Below are 26,338 nucleotides of genomic sequence, written 5' to 3' on the forward strand. Positions count from 1 at the left end.
AAAGAAAAGATAGGATTGTAAGGAAAAAATTTAGAACAAGATCCTGAGGGTGTTTTTTTTTTTTTTTTAAATGCTCAATCATGTTACTCGTTGAATGCTCACTTATGAGACTGGGTCAAAGTGACACCGGTGAGTGGTGTAGGAAAAAATCATTCTCAAATCAGTTGTTGAAAAGAGGCCTGGTACAGGAGAGAAGCCAAGCTGCGTCCCTGAAGCCAATGGAGTAGAGAGATCCAAAAATAGAGAGCTATCACTAGCATTCATAGTGCGAAAGTCAAGGAAGGAAACAAAATACTCTTTGCAGGGGTTTATCTAGGTAGAACTTCAACCCATGGCTTTCGTTTTGGCTTATGGATAGAGCCCTGGTGAAATGAATTTGAAAAATATTTTCGCAGAATCCTTGCGATCGATACCACACACCACCTGTATTTCCATTCGCTTATAACGTCCTTCGGTAATGTTGATTTACTTAGAGCTAATAGGCTAATAACATGTATATTACGAACTCTAGGGGTAGTGGGTGGGAGGTGTGCTATATGGTATAAAAACAGTGAAGAAGAATTTGTTTTTCAACTCTTGGAATTATAGTTCTGCAATTAAATGGCTGACATCCAGTCTTCAGCTAGTCACTGAAGGCCCGTGTCTCATGGATGAGGTGGCCTGGCAGGTTCATGGAGGGAATCTAATCAGAGGGAACGAAAGTCCTTTCTGGTGACAGATAGCTGATTTAATTACTAGAATGTACTGTATATTTGGATATGTTGTGATTTTTATGCTGAGTATCACCCTGACAACTTGGAGATTTATATTTTTAGAAAACCTAAGTAGAGTTAATTTTATGGCTGTCACTCAAGTTGAGCCAGGTGTATTTCCTCATTTATTATCGCCTGCGTTCTCTTCCTTGTGGTTTAATCTTGCTGAGTGATGTCTCTCCCCAAATTTGAAGATCTTCCTTTCATCAAGATGGCTGTACATATCTTACACTCCAGGGCGCCTGGAGTGATGGATAATAATTCTGACAGGAGATAAGAGAGAGCAAGCCAGACCTTTGTAAGAGATTTTTAATTCTATCAGTTAGTCAGTTGTGATATTCTAAAAGGTGCTTAGAAATGCAAGCCAGTTTAGATTACTCCCTTTCCCTCCTTGCTTACGCTCCATTCGTTCCGTCTATCCAGGTCGCATGCACCCAGCGTAGCTATTGACCACCTATGGAGTTCATCCCCACCGTGGTGCCTTAGGCAGATCAACCCCATTCTTTTTCTTGGACTATGTCATTAGCTTTCTATCTGATGTCCCTGAGGTGAGTCTTGCAGGTATGACCATAATGCTCTGTAACAGTTAGGATTCTTTCGGTTGCTGAGGACTGAAAACTTGAACCAAAGTAGTGAATGCACAAATGTATGAGAATGTATTGGCTCATATAACTGACTTGTGCGTATAAGATCTCTGAGAGACTTGCTGTGGCCTCAAAACATGGGCATAGGACTTGCTTTTTTCCCTCTATTCTTGCCTCCTTTAACAACCTTAAGGGCTGTTGGCTCAGAGAATGGTTCTGTGAGGCGTAGAAAAAGGTGCCTCTTCCCTTAAGTAAGCAATATTTTGCTTAGTACACTTTATTTCTCTAATAAGAATAGAATTTCTCTAACAACCAATTTTGTAATGGTACACAAATTAAATCATTGAACACAAAATACTAAAAGTTAGTAATCACTCGCAAATCAGTAATTAGAAAATCAAAATCTGTGTGATTTGATAATTTGTTGTAAAATAGTAACATGTCTTGCTTTTGTCATCAATGCTAATTTGCTTCAATAACTTATTTTCTATAAAAAAAGTTTGCTAGATGTAACTTTGACAAATTTAAGTATTTAAAAATACATTTTCATTTTGAGAAGCTACCTTTTTCAATGGGGAGAAAGAGTAGCTTATCATTTTATCTTTGAGTCTGTAACATGTAAGAGTACATGCATGTAAAAAGCTGCTAAATTTTAACAGCAGTTAATTTTCGTGCTAAAGAAATCTCTAGGACAACAAATAAACAGTGCTATCGTGTAAGAGACAGCCCATGCCGAGTTCCTCACAGAATCATATAAAGATTTAAGGGCAAAATGCAGGGGGAATGCATGATGCTGGGCTTGAGTGAGCCTTCAATAAATATTAGCCATAATTATTATCAATTATTACTTAGACTTCGGTCGTGGAATCCACATCTCTTCTTTTGTCATTCTGGCTCTCAGTGGTTGCTCTAGAGTTTCTATAGAGAAGGGCTTTGGAAAGCAATCTGGTTGGAAAGAGCTCTGTAGGACTTGGCTTGAAACAGTGTTTGCACAGCAAGCTCATCCCTTCTTCAAACTTGGATTGTATGTTGGGGGCTGGGGGGCTGCTGAAGGGGGTGAGGGTGGGCACAGGTACTGAAGCTTTCCCCATGCACCCCTGCACGTGCCCTTGGTGGTCTGTGGCCATCTCAGGTTTTTGGCACTGGCTCTCTGAATTCTTTGCACTCTTCAGTAATCAGCGTTCTGTCCACTTCTGGCCACTGGCTGCACTTGTTCAGATCTCAGACTTCCTTGAATTCCTAGACTTCTGCAGGGTCCAAGTCTCTAGGTGCTGACCTCTTGTATCCCTCATACTTCTGGTTGGATTCCTCTTTCCTAGTTCACCCTTCTATTCCCATCTTGGTGACTGGCTTGCTGCCTCCTGGGATCATGGGCACCTCCCCAGTGCATTTGGACATTCTCTTCCCTCTGTCTGGAACACCCTGTCCCCTCTTGACTGCCTTGCAAGCTTCTTGTCCTTGAACTGCTCAGCTCTGAGTCAGTCTTGGCAATCTTCCACCCCTGGAGTGAAATGTGCCTCTAGGGGGCTCTAATAGCGTGTCATTGGGATTGAAGATGTTTGTATATTTTATTGTTTTTATTTTTTATTTAATTTTTTATTTATTTTATTATTTAAAAAAAATAACCCAGCCTCTATTTCTTTTTTTTTATTTTAAAGATTTTATTTATTTATTTGACAGAGAGAGAGAGAGACAGCCAGCAAGAGAGGGAACACGGGCAGGGGGAGTGGGAGAGGAAGAAGCAGGCTCCCAGTGGAAGAGCCTGATGTGGGGCTCAATCCCAGGACTCTGGGATCACGTCCTGAGCTGAAGGCAGACGCTTAACTACTGAGCCACCCAGGTGCCCCTATTTTTTGTTTAATTTTTTAAAAAAAGATCTTATTTATTTATTTGAGAGAGGGAGAGCAAGCAAGAGAGAGCACCAGTGGAGGGAGAGGTAGAGGGAGAGGCAGAAGCGGGCTCTCCAGTGAGCAGGGAGCCCGATGACATGGGGCTCGATCCCAGGCCCCTGGGATCACGACCTGAGCCAAAGGCAGATGCTTAACTGACTGAGCCACCCAGGTGCCCCTTATTTTACTGTTTGTAGTCTGTGAGCAACTTGAGGTCAGGAATTTTGTCCTATAACCTTTTATTCCTGTGCTTATCACTATGACTGGTATTTAAAAAGTACACATTTGTTGAATTGAGGAATCAGGAAGTACCTAGAAACTTCATTGCCTGGAAGAACCCACCTACTCAGAAGTAGTTTTGTTAAGAACACAGGAATGATGAGTTATCTACAAGACATGCTCTACTGCATAAGTCATTAAAGAAACAAAGCCCTGGAGACCCCTTTGCAAAGAGTAATCAATAGCCTTCTTCCCCATAATGCTCCTGCTGAGCCTGTAAAAGAGAGATTCTAAAGACTTGGCTGTACCGACCTTTTACTGTCTGTCTATCGGGCCCTCCTGTGCAATTTCCAGTTTTACCAGTTGGGGAAGCTTTCTATCATCAAATGTTCTGTGGGAAAGCATGTCAGTCCTACAAAGGGAGGGGCTGAGAAAATGATCTTGAAGTCGATGGGATTTGTTTTTTGATAAGAATGACTCACTGTATAGAATGCCTTCAGCTAAAAATAATAATATTTAAAAATTGTACCTATTGTCAAAGGCTTTGGGCATGTGGCCAAATGATTACATAATGGGATTCCAGAAGCCAGTTGCAGATGCCGGGTTCATACTTTTCTCATTGAACCAGCCTCTCTGACATATGCAAAGTAACAACAACAAAAGTTCTGATCAGAAAACTCAGGTCTTGTCCTGGCAATAGAATAGGATGTTCCACAGATAAGAGCTTTCACTGATGGGAAAAATGTGGGGTCTGACTTCTTAACCTGGAAACCAGTTGCGATACAGAAGTTTCCAATATTGAACAGTGGGTAGGAATTCAAACTCCAAAATCAGATGGCCTGGCTTGAAGTCCAAGTTCTTGCACGAGTTATTTACTGTCCACATGCCTCATTTTTCTCATCAATGAAATGGATTTAATCATAATATGACTAGTGTTCTTGTGAGGAGTAAATTAGCCAATATATGTGAAGAGCCTGACATAGCATAGGCATCTGAGAAGTGTTAAATGATGTTAGGCCAGACTTAGGAATGTTGGGGGTGGGGCCACAGTAGGAAATTGGCAAATTGAGTAAGAACACTTTAGTGGAACACTAAACACTGAGTATCTTTAAAACTCCACCTCTCTAGGGGCACCTGGGTGGCTCAGTTGGTTAAGTGGCTGGCTCTTCGTTTCAGCTCAGGTCATGATCTCAGTGTCTTGGGATCAAGCCCTGCCTCAGGCTCCCAGTGTGGAGTCTGCTTGAGTTTCTCTCTCCCTCTTCTACTGCCCCTCCCCCAACTTATGAGTGCACCATGCACATGCGCTCTCTCTCAAATAAATAAATAAATAAATAAATATCTTTAAAATTGCATCTCTCCATTCTTCTTCTTTTTCTTCTTCTTCTTCTTCTTTTAAAGATATTTATTTATTTGAGAGAGAGTAAGCGGGATGGAGAGGGAGAGAGAATCTGAAACAGACTCTGAGCTGAGCTCGGAGCCTGATGTGGGGCTTGATCCCACAACCCTGACATCATGACCTGAGCAGAAACCAAGAGTCCGATGCTTAACCAACTGAGCCACCCAGCCCCCGCATCTCTCTATTCTATGTAGCCTTAAGGTTTTCTCCATCAACAGAAAATTCTTTTTTTTTTCAGCAGAAAATTCTTAAAGGCATTATCAATTATAAAGAGGGAAATAATTACAAATGAAAAAAATGATTAGTGAGCAGTGTCCAATTCTTTTCTGCAAATAACCTATTCTCAGTCCTCAGAGAGAGGGGAAAGTTGAATTATGAGGTAATTTGGAAGTATTCAAGTATCATCATTTCCCTCCAACACTAAAATATGCCTGGTTAATAGAAAGGACACATCTATTACCTAGCTTTATTTACTTGCTGATTACATTAGCATTTTATTTTTATTCTATAAGCATCATAGTGGTTATTCAATGTCCTATGAATGTGTTTCAATATCAATAACTGTTTTGGCCCTTAGATCTTCTGTTTTTGATGAATCTGTTCTTTTTTTTTTTAAAGATTTTATTTATTTGACAGAGAGAGACAGCCAGCGAGAGAGGGAATACAAGCAGGGGGAGTGGGAGAGGAAGAAGCAGGCTCCCAGCAGAGGAGCCTGATGTGGGGCTCCATCCCAGAACGCCGGGATCATGCCCTGAGCCAAAGGCAGATGCTTAATGACTGCGCCACCCAGGTGCCCCTGATGAATCTGTTCTTAACGATCTTTTAAGTGTTTGGTATAAGCAGATTATGACACCCAAGTTGCATTAAGAGATTAATTACATTGTATAACCCACTCTTAATAATCAACAAATGGATCATCTGTACTTCAAATTAGCCTTAGATGATCTTGCTTTCCAAATTCTTATTAACTGTTCAGAGAGGTACCAGATCCAGGATCTTTTGTTGTCTTTTTGGTCAATTGATATCAAGTATTGGGTTTATGAGTTAGTAGAGGACATGGCTTCTTTTTTGCCCTAAAGCAAAATAGCCTTTTTATTCAAAATACCTCAATTCTGGGATGATGTCTGGGACTTTGAAAAATTTCAAAAGGGTAACTTGATTCCAGCTGTGATTTTGCATCAGCCACAGGTGAGAGTTGTGTCAGGGGAACAGCTCTGAGCAGAGGAGTAGAATGAAAAAAATGACACTTTAGAAAACCCTTCTAAATATGCTAAGACTTTAATGGAAAAAGTAGAAAACACACAAGAACAAATAGGTAATATAAGCAGAGAGAGGAAGGCTCTAAGATTGAATCAAAAGGAAGTGCTAGAAACAAAACCCACTGTAACAGACATGACGAATGCCTTTGACGGGTTGGTCAAGAGACTGGCCGTGGCTAAAGAAAGAATCAGTGAGTTTGAAGACATGTCAGTAGACTCTTTCTAAAACTGAAATTCAAAGAGAAAAAAAGAACGAAAAAGATGAAACATCTAAGAAGTCTGGGACAGCTACAAAATATGTAACATGTATAATGGGAATACCAGCTGGAGAAGAGAAAGAAACAGAAGCAATATTTGACACAATACTGAGAATTTCCCCAAATTAATGTCAGACACCAAACCACAGATCCAGGAAGCTCATAAAAGCTCAAGTAAGATAAATTACCCCCCCCCAAAGTCACACCTAGATATATCCTATTCAAACTGCAGGATATCAAAGACAAAAAGAAACCTTTTAAAATTTTTTAAAAAAAGATTTTATTTATTTGAGAGAGATAGAGAGCAGGAGCGGGGGGTGGGGGGGAGGAACAGAGGGAGAGGGAGAAGCAAGCTCCTCACTGAGCAGGGAGCCTGATGTGGGACTCAATCCCAGGACCCTGGGGTCATGACCTAAGCCAAAGACAGATGCCTAACGGACTGAGCCACCCAGGCTCCCCAACAAAGAGAAATCTTGAAAGGAACAAGAGGAAAGAAAACCCTTACCCACAGAAGAGCAAAGACAAGAATTTCAGTAGGCATCACTTCAAAAACCATGCAAGAAAGAAGAGAGTAGAGTGAAATATTTAAACTGTTGAAAGAAAAAAATCACCAACCTAGGATTTTGTATCCAGTAAAATTATCCTTCAAAAATGAAGGAGAAATCAAGACCTTCTCATATAACCAGAAATGGAGGGGATTGTTGCCAAGGGACTTGCCTTGCAAGAATTATTTAAACAATTTTTTCAGAGAGAAGGAAAATGATATATGTCAAAAACTCAGATCTATGTAAAAAGGGTGTTAGAGAAGGAATAAATGAAGGTAAAATAAAATATTTATTTTTTATTATTAATTGATCTAAACAGATAACAGTTGGTTCAAAAACAATAATAACAATAATGTATTCAGTGAGTGTCGCTTATGGATAAGTAAAATGAATGACAGCAATGTGATAAGGGACAGGAGGGAAAACTGGGAATACTCTGTTTTATGTTGTTGCACTGTCTGTGAAGTGTTATAATATTATTTGAAAGAGGGCTTGGATTAGTTGTAAATGCATGTTGCAAACTCTAGGGCAACTGCTAAAACAATTTAGAAAAAGAAGTGTAGCTGATATGCTAAAAGAGGGGAAAAAGTGGAATCTTATAAAATGCTCAAGAGACAAGGCAGAAAAGAGTGGAAGAAAAAAAGATGGGGAGCTTGGGTGGCTCAGTTGTGGAGGGTCTGATTCTTGATCTCAGGTCTTAATCTCAGGGTTGTGAGTTTGAGCCCTGTATTGGGTGTGGAGCCTACTTAAAAAAAAAAAAAAAAAAGAAAAGAAGGAAATAAAACAAAGACAATGAATAGAAAACAGTTACAAATATGGTAGATATTAATCTAACTATATCACACATTTTACTTGATTGTATAATCAAAACCACTCCCTAGTGGGCTGTTTAAGAGCAAGGGCTACAGTCAGACTGCCTAATGTTCTGGAACTTGCTTTCTTTTTTAAGCTCCCTCTGTCTTGGGGCTCCTGGGTGACCCAGTTGGTTAAGTGTCTGCCTTCAGCTCAGGTCACGATCTCGGGGTCCTGGGATCCAGCCAAACGTTGGGCTCCCCACTCAGCAGGGAGTTTGCTTCTCCCTCTCCCTCTGCTCCACCCCTGCTCCTGCTCTCTGTTTCTCCCAAATAAATAAAATCTTAAAAAAAACCTCTCTCTGTCTTAATCATCATTTTAAAAGTGCAGAATAGTAGTACCACTCTAATAATATTGTAGGGTTTAAATGAGTTAATATATATATTAGACTTTTATCTTTATTTTTACTTTTTAAAAGATGTATTTATTTGAGACACAGAGAGAGAGACAGCAAAGCGAGAGCACGAATGGGAGTGGGGGTGGGTGGGGTAGGAGATGGTGCAGTGGGAGAGGGAGTAGCAGGCTCCCCTGCTGGGCAAGGAACCTGATATATAATAAGCTTTCAATAAATTCCTACTGTTATTTTCCAACAGAATTAGATGTTTACTGTATTTATTAAGTGTTTATTAAAATATTAAGTACCTACTATGTGTTAGGTATAGTATAGATGATGTGCTGATATAATTTGGATTGTGTCTATTTTATTAAATAAAAATAGTATATAATATGTACATGTAGAAGAATCAGGAAATACATCAAGGTTGAGAACGTGTGTGAGAGAGACATGGGGAAGAAAAAAATCCTACCCTTCAGCAAAAACCATTGCCAACACCTTGATAAACTTCTTTTCGGACCTTTGGAGATATATAGCTATAGATATAGATATAGTGATTTCTTTAAAGGTCATTATACATGTTGTGTTTTACCTGCATTTACATGTTTATAGCTTTCTATGCATAGATACATTTTTACGTTTAAGAAGTGTGCAGCAATTTTATCTGATGTTTTATAGTTTAAGTCACTTTTTGCTTTGCTTTTTATCCAATGATGGGAATTCCGAGATGCAAATGGGAATGAACAAAACAACAGTCCTCTTATCAGAAATCAAAGCCTCTGTGGGGTGCCTGGGTGGCTCAGTCATTAAGCATCTGCCTGCAGCTCAGGGCGTGATCCCGGCCTGCTGGGATCGAGCCCTCCATCAGGCTCTTCCGCTGGGAGCCTGCTTCTCCCTCTCCCACTTTCCCTGCTTGTGTTCCCTCTCTCTCTGGCTGTCTCTCTCTCTGTCAAATAAATAAATAAAATCTTAAAAAGAAAAAAATCAAAGCCTCCGTAGACCAAATCTCTGATGTCTTCAGTGAGCTTCGCTGAGAATTCAAGCAGGGGCAGGAATATAATTGCATTTTCCATTTTCAGCTGAAATGTTGAAAAGTAAAAGAAAGACAAAATGGAAGGTCTACAAAGGTCAGACATGAGAGTTTTCCAAATAGCAGAATCTATTGCATATACTACTGGAATTTTAGGAAGGCCGTGTATGTGTTGGAGGGAAACGGAGCCGGAAGAAGAGGTGAAATTCTGTGCTTAGCTTGGTGGTGAGCTTCGAGGAGCCCCACCCTCCTTCATTCCTGACCCAGGAGATGGGGGGTGGGGTGAGGGGGGTGGGGAGGGGTGGGGGGACTCTATTTCCCTCCCAGCAGGTCTCAGCAGTCTGTGAACCGACCTCCTCGGGCTCTTGTCAGCAGCTGCACCCAGGGCTGTGGGGTGGTACCAGGCACATTCTTTAAAATGCGAAGGAAACAAAACAAAAGCCCACACCCTAAACTCTGTCTTGCAAACTGGTCATTGCTTCCTCTTGGTTCCACCTTACTTTCTAATGGAGCAAATGAGGGACCACTTGAGTGACAAGGAGAGCTGCCACTTTTCGTGGCGGTGGTGGAGCCACATGGGAGCCCGGGTGGGGTGGACAAGGGGAAGTGGGGAGAGTATTAGGCAGCGATCTCACACACAGAGCCCCCTTATGCTTTACAGAAGAGTTTTCTTTTCTTTTTTTTTTATAATTATTTTTTATTATATTATGTTAGTCACCATGCAGTATACAGAAGAGTTTTCTTGTTGAAGTGATGTTTATTGGAGAAAACTTGGAAAATATGAATAGAAAAGAAAATACCAACCCACCGTTATCCCACCTCCGTTGCTGGTTGAGCGTACACGCGTCCGACGTTCTCTGTGGGCATTTACTTACATAAAATTAACAAAGATGAGATCATAGCCAACGCGTGTTTTTATAACCTGCTTTCTTCCCTTAACCAAATACCGGAAACATCTTTCCGTGTCATTAAACGCTCTTTAACATTATGTTTTACCTTTTCGCTTTAATTTTTAAGAGGTACTCGGTTACGACATTACATCTCTGTTTTGTTTTATTTGAGCTTTAATACGTATTTTTATTGGATGAAGCTGCTGCCGCAGCACCAGGGGCTCGGGTTTCTCTTTTATATAATGAAGGCTCTTTTCTCCCTCCGTCTCCATGCGGTCCGTTCCACTCATTTCTCTGAATTTCTGTCGGTCGCGCCGAAGAACACGTGGGCAGGGCTTGGACCATGGGTGCTTGTGAGACGGTGAGGAGCAGAGTCCGCGCTTCGTCGGGCGAGGACTCATCCTGCAGGACCGGAAAGCCACCTTCCCGGTCTTGCAGGGAGACGGCAGCCCCTGGGGGGTGGGGGGGGCGGTGCATTAGCATGGATGCCTCGCAGGCACTTTTGCCAGGACACATTTTTTTTTGCAGCAGCATTTGAGACAGGGAAGCCTCTTCTGAGGAGCTTGAACCCACAGCCCGCTGAAAAACGGTGATTATAGCCAAGGAAAAGTGAAGAAAAACAAACAACACAAAACAAACCTGTTGGCCCCTTGAACGACCGGCTCAGTTTTCATTAGGGTGGCCCTTGTCTTCTTCACTCATGAAAAACCCGCCCAGCAATTATTTTCTCCTTAAGGGGAGGCCTTCCCATGGAGCTCATTACCAGGAGCTCCAGCAGATGAAGCAACTGTATCAGTTGGTTGATATGAAGCGAAACATACTCTACTTTTGTCAACCACACAAATGGCATTTGTCCTTGACGCTGCTCTGTTGATTTTTCCAGGCTCTTGATTTTTATGAACTGCATTTGTGGGCCTGGCTGACTTCAGCCATCACAGAGGCCTGCCTCCCTGAGTTTCTGGGGCCCTTGGCTTTTGTGTGTCCCCCTCCCTCCGCTCCCCAGCTGTGTTCCCTGTTGCGCATGCTCAGAGGTTCCTGCACCCCTGCTCCCCGCCCCCCCCCCCCCCCCCCAGCTACCTTCTGGGCAACACAGCGCCCTTTTTGTTGTTGGTCAAATTCCCTTTTGCTCTGTGGTCGCTACCCTTGCCTCATCCATCTCTCTCCTTTCACTCCTTTTCTGCACTTTGTTTCCTCTTTCCCCATCTTCTGTCCCCTTCTCACCCTCCTCTGTAGTGACTCATTCACCTGCACCTGCATCACCGCCTTTTCCAGGCTGCCCACACCCTGTTCTGACTGGGGATGAGCACATCAGAAGGTTAAGATAATAATATAATAATAACATTATATATAGAATATTTATTATCATAATATTATATGCCAAATTTATCCAAATTATAATCATCATCACAAATATTTACAATTTTAATATTCATTTATATAATTTAATAATTATATTAATTTTAACATTCAGTTATAAATATGTATAATTATATTATAAATGTAATTAGGTAAATTAGGTAAATTAGGTTAAGTAAAAATATATTCCTAAAATATCTTCCACTTCTTCCTTATTACTTTTTAAGATGTAGCTCCTGGAAGATGTGAAATTACACATGTGACTCACGTTTGCAACTCTCACTAAATTTCTGTTGGATAGCACATATACAGACCTTTGTATGGTTGCTCCGAATGTGCTGTTTCCCAATTGCTAAGAGCTCAGAGCTTTCTTTGACGCCATTGTGAGGTCCTTGTTCTTACTTACTTTTGTTTCTTAGAAATGGGAATAGCATATCTTCAAGACAAGAATATATGTATTCTTCTGCTTTAATTTAAATTTAATTTAAAAGAGAAAAAAACTCCCACAGCTACATCTTATTTTGGTCAGATTTTGGTCTATAATGGTATTTGGATTTTAAAAGTGAGCCAAGGGGGGCCTGCGTGGCTCAGTCGGTTGAGCATCGGACTCTTGATTTTGGCTGGGGTCATGATCTCAGGGTCAGCAGATCAAGCCCGCACTGGGCTCCAGAGTCAGCGGGGAATCTGCTTGAGATTCTGTCCCTCTGCCCCTCCTCCTGTTGGCCTGCATGGTTGCACGCACATGTGCTCTCTCTTTCTCAAATAAAAAAATAAATCTTAAAAAAAAAACCCAAAAAAGTGAGCATAACCCTTCCCTCCTTTTTGTTCTTGAGCTTCCTTTAATTTTCTTTTTAAAGAAGATTTTATTTATTCATTTGAGAGAGAGAGAGCATGAGCAGGGGAGAGAGGCAGAGGGAGAGGGAGGAGAATACTCCCCAATGAGCAGAGAGCCCAATGTGGGGCTGGATCCCAGGACCCTGAGATCATGACCCGAGCTGAAGGCAGACGCTTAACCACCCAGGCACCCAAGCTTCCCTTAATATTCTTTTTTTTTTTTTTTAAGATTTTATTTATTTGACAGAGATAGCCAGCGAGAGAGGGAACACAAGCAGGGGGAGTGGGAGAGGAAGAAGCAGGCTCACAGCAGAGGAGCCTGATGTGGGGCTCGATCCCATAATGTCGGGATCACGCCCTGAGCCGAAGGCAGACGCTTAACGGCTGCGCCACCCAGGCGCCCCTTCCCTTAATATTCTTGATGGGTCAAGCCATCAAATGCTTGCCTGGCCACAGCTTCTGTGAAAGGGTGGGTCCCTGTTCCTGTGATGCTGTCTGTGTCCCATCCTCATTTCCCCTAGAGCTGCTTAGACCTGACGTCAGGACAAGGAAGAAGTGTACTAATGACCCAGAGATGTGAGAAGATGAGCTGGGCTCATCAGCATGGTTTTCTGACCTGAAAATAGGGAGAAAAAATGATACTGTTATTTATGGGAGGTGAAGATGAAAAAGGTGCTAGAAGAAGCACTTGGGGCCATGTGTGGTCATGGCAAACCAGGTTTATAAGGAAGAAATTATAAGTAAGCAAGATCTGTGAATAGGGAAACCTGTCTATGGAGCAGCATGGGAGATAGACAAATGGGGGTGACAATAAGCAAGTAGTGACAGAGAGAAGCAGACATGTGGAGATCAGCTGAATTACCCTAGTAACAGGTGTCCGTGCACTCAGGCTGCTGTAGCAGAAATACCAGAGAGCGTATACACAACAGAAATTTATTTCTCACAGTCCTGGAGGATGGGGAGTCTAAAACGGAGGTACTGGCAGATTCAGTGTCTAGTGAGGGCCCCCTTTCTGGTTCATAGATGGCATCTTCTTGCTGTGTCCTCACATGGTGACAGGTGCAGGGGAGCTCTCTGAGGTCTTTCTTACAAGGGCACTAATAGCATTCATGGGGGATCCACCCTCATGGCCCAATCATCCCCCCAAGGTCCTGCCTCCTAATGCCATCACCCTGGGGTGGTACAATTTCAATATCTGAATTTTGGGGGAGACCTAAACATTCAGACCATAGCAACAGGTCACTAAAGTAAAGATTCTTAAATTGATTCTATTATAGATCTGATTTTTTTTTCCTCATGGCTTCACAAAGATTCTGTCTTTTTTGGAGCTGGGTTGTTCAACTTTTTTTTTTTTAAAGGTTTTATTCATTTATTTGACAGAGATGGAGAGAGAACACAAGTAGGGGGAGTAACAGGCAAAAGGAGAGGGAGAAGCAGGCTCCCCGCTGAGCAGGGAACCCAATGTGGGACTCGATCCCAGGACCCTGGGATCATGTCCCCAGCAGAAGGCAGACGCTTAACCAACTGAGCTACCCAGGCATCCCTGGGTTGTTCAGCTTTTCCTGGATTTCTATAAAGGGAACATTACTATCAGTCTGTTTTCACTCGGTGTACTAAGTGGCTCTCTGTTTCTTGTAACTAGAGTCTAAAGGAAACATTACCTTCATTTTGGATAAGTTTTAGAGTTAATGTCTTTTTTTCGCCAAACTAATTTCGATTTTCAGGTATATTCTAGCCCTCCCCCCCTTTCTGTAAGGTCCACACAGAATTTTAATCAACCCTACCTAACCTTAGTTTTGTTTCTTTTTTAAATACCTAAAACAACCCTTTTTTGACTGCTTCTAAACCATACAATGTAATATTATTTTAAAAAATGATCACATTTTTAGTTGCTTTTGTTTATAATAAGAAGAGGATGATCCTTCAATTTGTCACTGAACATAATTGCAATTCTTGCCAAGCAGGTTAGAAATCTACTTATTTTTTTGAAGTTCAGAATTAATGCTGATGAATGAGTCAGAGCTTTGGTGCAAAAGCATAAGAACTTACTACAAGGAATAAAAAGCATGTGTCTTTATTTCTATTACTATTGTCATTGGGCAAGAAGTACATTTTCCTTGATCTAGTTCTCAATTGGCTGTAAGCCACGTTGAACGTTAGGTCTGGCTGCTCTCGCAGCATACTATGACCGGCAGGTTAAACAGTAGAAATTTATTTCTCAAACTTCTGGAGGCTGGGAGTCTGACCTCGGGGTGCCAGTATGGTTGGGTTCTGGTGAAGGCTGTCTGGCTGGCTTGCAGATGGCTGTCGTCTTGCTGTTGTGCATACATATGGGGGTGGGGAAAGGATGGGAGGGGAGAGAGGAAGGGAGAAAGGGAGGGAGAGAGGAAGGGAGCAAGTAGTTGGAGGAGGTGACTGAGAGGGCATGATTGCCTGTTGACCCATGAGCTAGACTGGGGCATAGGAGGCTCCTTTTACCCTCCCCTGTTCTTCGTAAGTACATTTCCCACACGTTTCTTGTACCAGGAGCCCCTTCAAGGGTGTAGCCTTGAGAGAGGGATGTGTCATTCTTGACTGTATACATGGCTGAACCCTGCTGAGGCCCTTCTGTAAACTCTTAAGTCTCTGGCAGGAGGATGTGAAGATCTACTCATCTTGCAGCTGCCCCAAGATAAGCCCCGTAGGTAAAGTCCCCTTATTAAAACGGCCATCAACGGTCTGAAGTGGTCTGCCTTTTTCTTCCGCCCTTCCTCACCCTCCAGGTATGAGGGCCAGTTTCAAACTTCACCCTGAAAACTCCCAAGGTTGTGTGAGTCAACACAAGCTCTCTGCTGTCTCTTCTTCTAGGGGTACTAATCCTATCAGGAGGGTCTCAACCTCACGACCCCATGTAAACCTAATTATCCCCCAAAGGCTCGTCTCCAGATACCATCACATCGGCAGTTAGGGCTTCAACATGAATTTTGGGGTGACATGATTCAGTTCCTAGCAGGTTATTAAAGGCAAGTTATAATTTTTTTTCCCCATGTGAGTATTTTAAGCAAAGCTTTTTTTTTTTTTAAATAAGATTTCTGTCTGGCAAGGTCTTCACCAAGGCTGTCAGACACCGATGCAGGAAAACCCAACTGATGGGAGCCAGCAGGCGTGGGCGGCTGCCCTCCATTTTCTTTCTCTTTTTAAAAAGATTTTATTTATTTATTTGTCAGAGAGAGAGAGAGAGCACACAAGCAGGGGGAGCAGCAGAAAGAGGGAGAAGCAGACTCCCCACTAAGCAAGGAGCCCCAGGCGGGACTTGATCCCAGGATCTTGAGAAGGCAGACGCTTAACCGCCTGAGCCACCCAGGTGCCCCTGCCCTCCATGTTCTTCAACCCTCCCTCTCCAGGAGCCGGGCCGCTGTGCTCTCTGGCTGTCAGTCTGGGATCCCCAAGGCATCGGGTGTCCTGTGAGCCCTGCCCTGGTGCGACGAGCGCTGCCGTCCTTGCTACCGCAGCCTGCTTCCACCTCAGCTTGCCACCTATGCCCCAAAGTATTTTTTGATATTTTGTGAGTTTTATATAATGCGGGTTTTATTTTTATAGCTTGATATTTATCAAGTTTGGCAGATGATTCATTCAGAAAGCAGTCTTAAGACACATGAAAAGGGTAATAATAACTATCACATACTTGTCCCTTCCTTTCTGATTTGTATTAAAATATAGCAAGGAGGTCAGGCTTATTTACTTCTTTTTCTAGTTGTTCAATGATTAAGCAAATATTTTACTAAGTTTCTTACTGGATGCCAGACACTGTATTCGGTGCTTTACATGAATTAATTTTTCTTTGTTAAAATAATGTAGTGTGGGGTCCCACAATTTCCTATCTATGTCATCTACGAGTCTTGTCTGGGGGAGTGAAGTCCTTTCTCCTTTTGCGTCCTGTCTGCTGATAAGAATTCTTAGAGTGTTGTGCCAGAACGATCCAAGGAGGACATGGTAAGTTGCTAAGCTAAGGCAGTGGTGGTGGGTATGGAGACAGATTCATGAGTTCTTTTGGAGATAAAATTAACAGGATTGGATAACTGGACAGGGTTGGTTAGGAAGAGAGGAAGGAGTTTGGGTTGATTTCTAGGGTTCTGGCTGCAGAGATGAGGATGGTACTCATCGAATAGTTCTATAGAGGAGGAGAGGAAGATTCAGGGAGACGTGGAGAGAGATACGGTGACTTTGTGAACTGCCTGTAATATTTGTTTGTGCATATGAAAAATTAAGTGGAGAAGCAAGGCAATTATCTGAAGACTGAAAGTAAAATAAGTCCTTTTATTAGGAGAGAAAGTGAAGGCATGTTACACTGGTAAGCACTTTGCTCTGGGATCTCCCCTTTGGAGACAGTGATGATGAAGAATCATAGCCATCTTGATTGCCAAGTGCTTCCTTTAGCAGTTCTGGATCTCACTGAGTTCCTAACGACACAACAGAATTCACATACAGACGGTGTCTTAGTTTCCTCTCACAGCTGTAACAACACAAACTTACCGTTGTGTTTTTAACAACACCATTTTGTCATCTTCCAGTAGTCCAGGTCAAAAGTCCTAAAATCAAGATGTTGGCCGGACTGTGTTCCCTCTGGAGGTTATGGGCAAGAATTTGTTTCCTTGCATTTTCCGGCTTCTAGAGAATGGCTACATCCTTTGCTTTGAGGCCCCTTCCATTATTGTGCAGGCCAGCAGGGTAGCGTCGTCAAATCTCTCTCCTGTCTGGCCTCTGCTTCTGTTGTCACATCTCCTTTTCTGACTCTGACCCCCTGCTTCCTTCTTATGAAGGACCCTTGTGATTACATCAGCTCACTGGGATAACCTAGGATCATCTCTATCTCAAGACCCTTAACTTAATCACATCTGCAAAGCCTCTTTTGCCATGGAAGGTGACATAGGTTCTGGGTCTGAGCATGAAGACTTCTTTGAAGACCATGTTCTGCCACCACAAAGGTCTGTTTTGCCCATCATTCTAGGGCGCTCAGTCCCATGAGGACCAAAACAAGGTGCTGTGGTTCCTCCTGCCTTTCTTCCTCTCCTTTGCAAGTCCTGAAGGTGTTGGGTTAAACTTACAATTACGAGTTGATATATCTACAAACATTTTTGGTAGATTGGGGGTTTGGTGGGGCTTGTTTGGTAAAATGTGTCATCGATTAAGAAAGGTTTCATTATTATTTGAAGTTTGTGATTGTGCTATGTTGGGCGGGGCATTGAAATGATGTAATACTTTCAGCATGTGTGTAAGAGCAGAATAACTCCGAAAACAAAGGGGAAAAAAAGGGAAATCACCCTAAACCCTCCCCTTAGGGGCCTTGTATTCTTGGGAGAGGGGTGCCAGCTTGTTCCTACTCCTTGTAGAAAGTGCAGTGACCACTTCCTCCAGTAGCATTTCCTGACTTCTCCGAGCTGAATTAGAAGTTCCTCCTCTTCTCTGCCACGATGTCTGGGGTACAGCTTTATTTTAGAGCATTTATCACATTATAATTCATTGCTTGCTTACCTGCCCCACTAGATTTTATTATGAGGAGAGATTATGCCTTATTCCCCATTGCATTCCCTTGTGCCTAAGACCTGCTTACCAATAATTGTATATTGAATGAATGAATGAAAGGAATTGTTTCTAGAACAGCTTCTGAATCTTGAATTTCCCTTAACGTTTTTATTTTATATTTCTCACTGACTTGCAGGAATACTATAACTGTAAATGAGATAATTTCTCTAAAGTGTGTTAAGATCTTTGGAGAAAAGTTTCATTAGCCTGAGTCTCAGGCACAGCTATTAAACAAACCTTAAATTTATTCTTTTTCTTTAGTTTTATTTATCGGAGTTGTTGGTTAGGAAAACTTGCCTCCATGATGAATTTGAGCCAACTGGCAAAAATGTATACAATTTTATATAATGTCTGACAAATAGAAGACATATAATAAAGCTTTGTACAATGACAGAATGAATAATTAATTAATTCATCATAAGAGCTATGCTGTATTGGCCACCACACTTTTAACAGCATGCCTTTTAGGAAAGTAAACAAAACAAAATAAAGCAAAACACACACTAAATCTTGTATGTAAACCCATTAGTTCCTTGTTGACAAAGTAGAAAGCATTTCTCTTCAATTCTCATCATTGGTCAGCTTTTGCTGCAGTAACAATCCACCCTCAAAATTTCAAGGGCTCAACAATTATTTTTTCCTTTCCTGATGTGAGGGTTGTGGGCTTGCTTTGGCTCTGGTGGGCATGCTGGGTTTACGGAACTCAGTTGGGCTGTACTGGTTGGATGGGTGTTTTCATTCTTGGACAAAGTCAATGAAGGAACCACTCCCTGGGATATGCTCTTCTCATGGCTGGGCGCCAGAGCTCAAGGGGTTGGAGAACAGAGGTAAGCTGTGCAAGTACCTTAAAGCTTCTGCTCTATTGGCCAAAGGAAGTCACACGGTCAAGTACAGAGTCACTGCAGTGGGGAAATACACTATACCTACAGGAAACATTGCCAGGATAGAAGGGAACCAAAAAGTTGTGAAGCAATGACACAAGCTATCACAATCTGTGCCCTGGTAATGTTTGTCAAAGTGCCCTTTGGCTTTCTGAAATAATAACTGCTCATGAAAGCTTTTATTCGAAGTTCAATTTTTTAAATTTAAACAGCAAAGGCGATTATCCGGTCTTCAATAGGTTCTATATAAATAGGCCCCACAGGTAAATGTAAATAGATTTGGGAATTTTAGCTAAAGGAAAAACTTAATTTTATAAGTATCTAAATGTTTTCATGAGGGTCAACATGGTCAGTCATTCTTTATATCTGTGGATGTCTAAGCCAGCAGAAAAGGATTTAATTAAAGTAGAGATATTGGGGTATAGTTACCATAAGGAACGATTTCTTGACCAGTCAAGTGCAAAAGACATGAAAGAGGCAAAAGGTCTCCCTAGTGGATAATTAAATCATTCATCTGCTTGAAGGAGGAAGGCTGGGCCTGATGACAGGTTTCTGCCAATTCTCTTGTTTATAGTACTTTGAATTTTGAAATAAAGAGGTCCTTTTAAAACAGATGGTATTAAAATTCCTCTTACATCAGTAAAATGACACTAAGAAACTTAGAAGCTGGATTAATACAGAAAATGAAAATAGTAAGAGAAACAGATGTGAGAGGAAAACACAACTCTAAGCATTCATTGTTTACTTTTGAGAGAACAGAACATCATCGTTAGTCCCAATTTTAACACATTCATTTGTTTTATTCATACTGTCTTTCAACAAACAATTAGTACCTACTATGTGTTCTGCATTTTGATAGGTGATGGTTGGCTACGAAATTATATAATTCATAGTTAAAAGATCTGATAAATCAGCTATAAATGTCATGATCACCATCAATCTTCCTCAGAATTTTTTGCATACCATTTACAAAAGAGAATAGGATTTTAATTTTTTATAAATATATATTTTGTATAAATATATATTATTTATATTTTATTTCTATGATTTATAGTCATGAAAATCTAAATGCTAAAAAATTATTCCTTTCAGATGATCATATATGCCTTTCTTGGGCATTTCTCTTCTTTCTTTCTTTCTTTCTTTCTTTCTTTCTTTCTTTCTTTCTTTCTTTTTTTAAAGAATAGATATCCTGTGGTTCTTTCTTCTCCCCTCGGCTTTATTGAGGCATCATTGACAAATAAAATTGTAAGATATTTAAAGTGTACAGTGTAATGATTTGATATACATATACCTTGTGAAAGGGTTTCCCCCCGCTGAGTTAACATGCACATCATCTCTCATATTTACCTTATTTTTGATGAGAACAATTAAGTTCTACTCTCAGCAAATTTCATTTGTAGAATACAGTGTTCTCAACTGTAGTCACCATGTTACATGTTAGATCCTCAGACCTTATTCATCTTATAACTCAAAGTCTGTATTCCTTTACCAGCCTCTCCCTATGGTCCCCACCCCCAAGTCCCTGGCAACCACTTTTTTTACTCTCTGTTTCTATAAGTTACACTTTCTTCCCTCCCTCCTTCCCTTCCTTCCTTCCGTCCTTCCTTCCTTCCTTCCTTCCCTCCCTCCTTCCTTCCTTCTTTCTGATTCCACATCTAAGTGGTACCATGCAGTATTTGTCTTTCACTGTCTGGCTTATTTCACTTAGCATAAAATCCTCCAGCTTTATCCATGGTTTCAAGCATTTTTAAAGGGCTCTGAGGTATTTTAAAATGACAACTGATCCTCTCTGACAGCAAATTATTGTTTTATTTGCTTTTGAGGGGGATTTATGAGCAGGGCAAGGAGGGGTTCAAAGGCTCTTGCACTGGTGAATCTGTTTTAAGAAATTATCTTTTAAAAAGTCAAGCAGCACAGCATCATTAGGAATGAGATTTCATCAGTGCAGACTGCCAAAGAGGCTCAGAAATCAATCGTTTTCTTTTTTTCACGAAAGGCTGCAGCTATGACTTTAAAAAAATGACAGAAATATTTGTCACAGTGGTTGCTATGTGGCATTACTGAGTCTTAATCTGTGTGCTAGCCACGGAATGTGTTTGCTTATTTGTTATACCCAACCTATGATCAATCCTAGTTGACACTTATGTAGTGTTTACCAAGAGGCAGACAGATCGAAGCACTTCAGAGCTGCTGACTCATTTAATCCTCACAGTAGGAGAGTGGGAGCTGTTTCTGTAGCGCTACGTTATCCCCATTTTGTAGATTAGAAAACTGAGGCATAGAGACCCTAAGTGGCTGCATAAAGTCACAGGACTAATAAATGGCAGGCTTGGGCTTTGAACTCAGGCATTGTAGCTCCATTTTGCTGCTTTTTATAAAGCGAGTCCCACAACCTGAGATCTTACTGAAACTTAAAACTGCTTTCTATTCCGGTTGGTTTCATCCTGCCCTCAGCCTTGAGCCTGATTTTCTAGACCTACTGGTTAGGACCATGAGTTTGTAATTGCTTCCCTTCATGCAAGTGAAGAACTTTCGGTACATTCTGTGGTGTTTAACTGTAAAAATATACAGTGCACACACACGCACACAGAGACACACAGCAGAATGAATGATGACCGTTTATTAATCCAGAAAGGCTTGATGGGGCCTAAGATGACCACTCGTTCCCCAAGAACAGATACAAAAAGTGGAGGGGTTGGGAGACCGTGAGAGAAGTCGCCTCCCCACCTAGGGTCTGACGCCCTCACACAGGCGCCCGGGGGCCGCCTTTCTCCGAAGACGCCCCTGCGAGCGGGCGCGACACCACGCGCGGCGCCGCGGGGACGTGAGTCTCCGGGGTCCCTGCGGGTCTCGCGGCTCCTGGGCCCGAGCGCGTGGCCGCGCGCGGCCGGGACAGCTTCGGCCCGGGGACCGGCTTTGCGTGGGGCTTTGGTGCCCGCCGCGCAGGGGCTGGAGGAGGAGGGCGGGTTCAAGCCCGCGACCCCTGGGTACCAGGAACCCCGCCTGCGAGTGGGGTGACCCCGCTGGGGCAGAAGACAGAAGAGGAAGGGCAGGGAGTGCGCGGGTCTGAGCACCCCCTCCCCCAGTTTCTCGCACCCCCAGCGCTTCCCTCCCCGGCCGCCGCCCACCTGGCCGCCCCCGGCTGCGGCTGCTGTTCCGGCTCGCTCCCAGGCCTCGCAGTCGCAGCCCGCGGCTGCCTGCGGAGCTCTCCCGGTCTCGCCCTCCCCCTTTCCCCCCGCTGCGCCCTCCCTCCCGGGTGCCCGACGTGCTCGTTCCCTGCCACTTGGGTCCGGGCGCGCCGGTGGGTTTGGCCTGCGCGGCGGCGACGGCGGCGGCAAGGCGGGGGAGCGAGTGAGCGCGAGGGGCGGGAGCCAGTGTCTGTGTGAGTCACCGGTACCTGGAGTGCGAGCGACGCAGAGCGAGCGGCGCGGAGCCCGAGCCAGAGCCGAGCCGGGCCAGCGAGCGCGGCCGCCCCCCGGCGCCAGGCCCCGCCGCGCACCCACCCGCGCCCCCGCCGCCCTTCCCGCGCGTTGCGCGCCCGGCTCACCAGGGGTCCGGCGCCGACTCCCGACCCCGGCGCCCGGCCGCCCGCAGCCCTCCCGCCTGCCCAGAGGCGGTGCCGGGCTCGCCGGGGGATGTCACAGCGGCTCCTCGGAGCCCCCAGCCGCTGCCGCACAGCCGCCGCCCCTGGGAACCGCGACAATGAACCCCCAATGCGCCCGCTGCGGAAAAGTCGTGTATCCCACGGAGAAAGTCAACTGCCTGGATAAGGTGAGCGAGGGGGCGCCGGGCCAGCCCGGACCTGCCGGGCGCCGGGCTGCACCTGCTCTGAGAAGTTTTGGCATCTGGGACGGGAGGAGAGGAATGGGTCTCTGTGTTTGTGTGTGTCTTGGCACAGGGGAGGGCACGCAAAGGAAAACGCCCGCAGGAGTATCGAGAGAGCACGCTTGGCGCGGGTGATGTTGGAACCCGCAAGGGTTTTCGTCGGGGTGCGGGCGGCGAGGGTGCGGGGCTGCGCCGGCGTTGGCAGAGCTGCGGCGGAGGGCGCGCGACCCAGGGTCCGGGGAGCGCAAGCTGGACCCCTTCCCTCCACCACTCCTGCCCCTCACCGCCCCGCATCCCCGCCCCAAGGATCCGCCCGCACCCCACCTCACCGCCGCCCCAGCGCCTCCCGTGACGGCGGTGAGGCGGAGAGGCAAATAATAATTAATATGTCGTGGGGCGGCCGCTGCGGCATTGCTCGGAATAATCCCCGCCGGAGAGCCCGGCTCGGCGCGGCGAGCGGCCTCCACGGGGGGTTCGGCCAGCCGGCTGGGGAATTCCAGAGGAAGTGGCTTTAGGCCGGCCCCTGCAGCCCTGCTCCCTGCCCTTCCCGGGCGTGGATGGAGTGGAACAGCCTGCGAGAACGACCCCGGCGCTCTCCTGAGTGACTGATAATTGAAACCAGCCGGAGGCGGTCCCTGTGAAACGCTCGTGTGGTGATACAAGTGCCTCGTGAGAGCACACCGCCATCCCGTCAGTCGATCCGGACCGAGGCCACCTTCCCCACAACCGAGTAGAAGCTGGACAGGGATGGGGGGGGGGCGCAGGGGTACTCACATAGCCCCCCTCCCGCTCCTTCGGGTTGCCTGACTTCCGGCGGACCCACACTGACTGAGGTGCTACAAACACCGTGTGTAGGCACTTTGAACTGGATTCGTCTCCCTTCTGAAGCCACCCCACGGGCTCCATTCCTCCATGAACCGGTCTAGGATTCCATGCGGGCTGCTCCTAGAAGTGCAGTACGGCTAGCGCCTTGGCAGTTCTTCCGTCGGAGTCTGTACTTGGGGTGGGGATTCATTTAAAACTCAATTTGAATAGCCTGCCTGCCTTATTTACTTCAGCGAAAGTAGGCAAACACATCTCCTGTTACCTACAATCATTTCGTTGTAGTCTTTTCAAATCGGGGTGGGGACGGCGAGGCGCTAAAAATATCTCTGTGCCCGTCCTGGAAAGCGCTGGCATTGATCTCAACTTTTAAATATTGATTATTTTTTTTTCAGTATTGGCATAAAGGATGTTTCCATTGTGAGGTCTGTAAGATGGCTCTCAACATGAACAACTACAAAGGCTATGACAAGAAGCCCTACTGTAATGCGTAAGTATTGTCAACACGGCATGCCAGGTGCGGCCCCGCCTCAGAACACAGGAGTGAGTGGATCTGCCTGTTCTGAAGAACTGACGCACTGTGTGGGACAGGAGGGGCAGTGGCCAATGACTTGTTTATGCCACAGACTCTTGGGCCACGCACTTTGCTGGAGGCTCATGGCATGGGTGTCGTTCTTCATGTGCAGGGCAATTTGCGTGTGTCTTCAGCCAGGTTCGTTTTTGAGGCTCACAGTGTTGCAGAGTGGGGCACATTTGTTAGAAGCTGCAGAACTACACACCGAGAAAGTGTGGGCTCTGAAGTGCATGTCAGCTTTCCATTTGAATCATATGATGTTGCCATATTGCAATTTTATATCTGAACCTAGTTGCTAGGGAAAGAAGTCTGGCTTCGTCTTAGCCGAGACCACTGCAGAGATCCTCGAGCTTACACAGGGAGTGAAAGAATGGTGACATAGGTATTTCTGGCTGGTTAGTAGTAGGTCTGTTGGTGAGGATGAAAGAAGGCAACCTTCTTTTGGCAAGCTTTCCTGTAGGCGTGCTTTTAGCCTATACTAGTAGTAGTTAGCTAGCATTTATACAGTGCCGACCATGTGCTAGGCCCTGTTCTCAGCACTTTATGCATACTGACTCATTTAATCTTTACAGGCTCAGGAAGGGGCTCAGTTCCCTCCTAGAATCTGGAGATGGGTAAACATTGGCCATTGGTTCCAAATGTCTACCTTGCTGCCCTGGGGCATGTGTCTCTCTACTTGTGGAGCCCCCGCCCACCCCAGAGTCTTCTCAGCTGTGGGCTCTTGGCCCTGGTTGTTGAGTTGCCTTCTTCCCCGTTCCCCTGTGGAGTCCACTCCAGCCTGGAGGTGGCAGAGGGTCCCCAGCCTTTTGGCTGGAATATTGCCAGAGATTCATTCTCTTTGGAGTTTTTGAAGTAGGTTCGTTCAGGACTTCCGGAGATGGAGGGCCCACAGTTAATTGACACTTCACTCATGGGACCGTGTTTTCAGAGACAGTAAATTTTCAGTAAACAAATGTAGTGTGCTCATATGTCTCTGGTGAAGAACTTTTTTTTTTTTTTTTTAATCTCTTTGTGTTTCTGTTGGGTCTAGCTTAGTGCTTATAGATAGACTAGAAACTTTTCAAGAAATCAGAAAATGGGCACTGAACAGAATTCAGGACTTTTTTGGATAAATGAAATTGACAGATATTGCCCAAACTCATCAATGTTTTCAACCCTCCTGTACCATGCCTTTTACCGGGATAACATGAAGCAAGAATGAGATTTCAGTGTCATGGTCTCCTGCTTCTCTTAAAGAGAGGTGTGAGGGACTGGTTAGACATCAAAGGCAGTCAGCAGTACCTAGATGGGAAAGGTCTCCTACAACCCATAAACGAGGTAATTGTTCTTTAGTTTAAAGGAAAGTGAACCGTTTTCCCGTAACTACTCCAGCCCTTGGCCTGATTCGATCAGTCTTTATGGACCACATCAAGATTCTTTATGGCTCTGCAGCCTGGAGTTTAACCCGGTGATAACAATGCCTTTGGGTGGCCGTGGTGGTTCTGGAGGAATTGGGAGCAGAAGAGGAAAGACAAGGAGAGAAAGAAATTGAGGAGAGAACAATTACATTTAATATGATATGATGGAACATGTATCATATACATATCTATGTGTGCATGTATACATACACAATTATGCACACACATACGTACGTATAGATAAAGAATTGACTTAGGGAGAAAAGAAATGATAAAAATAAAAGGCCAAAAAAAAAAAAAAGAGGTACAACTGAAGGAGAGGGTGTTTGGTTGCATGGGGCCACTTGAAAATTCAGGGCTTACTCCTTCGTTTCAGTTCAGTCCAATTAAAAAAGAATATCAGATTCTGCAGCAAGTCGTGGATGGCTGGTTTGCGCTCTGACTTAATAGTGAACTTGTGCCCAGAACTGTTGAGATTTGGACCCCAAAACAAAAAGCCTCTAATTGTAGGTGGGAAACATCCTGCTGTGTTGTTCCATAGGGACCACATCTTATTTTAAATACTTTGAGTATGTCTAAATCAAATGCTTACAGATTTTTCTCTCTAAACTTTCTTATATAATTCAAGTGCTTTGGTATGGGGTTTAAGTGGAATTTTGGGGATAGCATCTCAGGTTTCTTGCTTAATATGAAGCCTGGTGGTTCACTTTGTTGAGCAGAGCCACAGGGGAAGACAGAAATCTAGCTTTAGTGGGTGAATGATTCGAATTGATAGTGTCAATTTGTTTAATTTAGCTTTAAGTTCATGTCACAGCTTGATACTCTGTCTCCAGAAACAGAGCCTTGCCAAGTTGCAGGTGCTGTCTGCTGTGAAGGTTCCAGGCTGGAAGACCCGTGGTCTCAACCCTTATTTTTCCAAGGGCACAGGTTGCCATGTAAACTTGCTGGGCGGTGTGGATTACCCTCTGGGGATTCTGATGGTCTCCGCTCTAATTCAGGTGGTGTATGTCAATCAGCTGTTCCCTGTGGTCTTGGCCAGAAGGGTTGCCATAATTTCTCCGGGTCAATGGTGGGAAA

At 44.2% G+C, this 26,338-nt stretch overlaps 1 protein-coding gene across 2 annotated transcripts in view; it reads left to right on the forward strand.

Annotated features, from left to right (window-relative positions):
• The first annotated feature begins 22,167 nt into the window (after positions 1-22,167).
• The window catches only part of NEBL (nebulette), a 336,480-nt gene continuing 332,309 nt past the window's right edge, over positions 22,168-26,338 (forward strand). Inside the window, exons 1-2 of one of the 2 annotated variants that reach the window (XM_057304699.1) lie at positions 22,168-22,414; positions 23,686-23,780. In XM_057304699.1, coding sequence (XP_057160682.1) covers positions 22,346-22,414; positions 23,686-23,780 — 164 coding nt within the window. In that variant the 5' untranslated portion in view covers positions 22,168-22,345. The remainder of the gene's footprint in view (positions 22,415-23,685; positions 23,781-26,338) is intronic. The other variant, XM_026478969.4, reaches the window with a different exon arrangement.

The sequence above is a fragment of the Ursus arctos genome, unplaced genomic scaffold (assembly GCF_023065955.2).
Source record: "Ursus arctos isolate Adak ecotype North America unplaced genomic scaffold, UrsArc2.0 scaffold_30, whole genome shotgun sequence".
In the NCBI taxonomy this organism is placed as follows: domain Eukaryota; kingdom Metazoa; phylum Chordata; class Mammalia; order Carnivora; family Ursidae; genus Ursus; species Ursus arctos.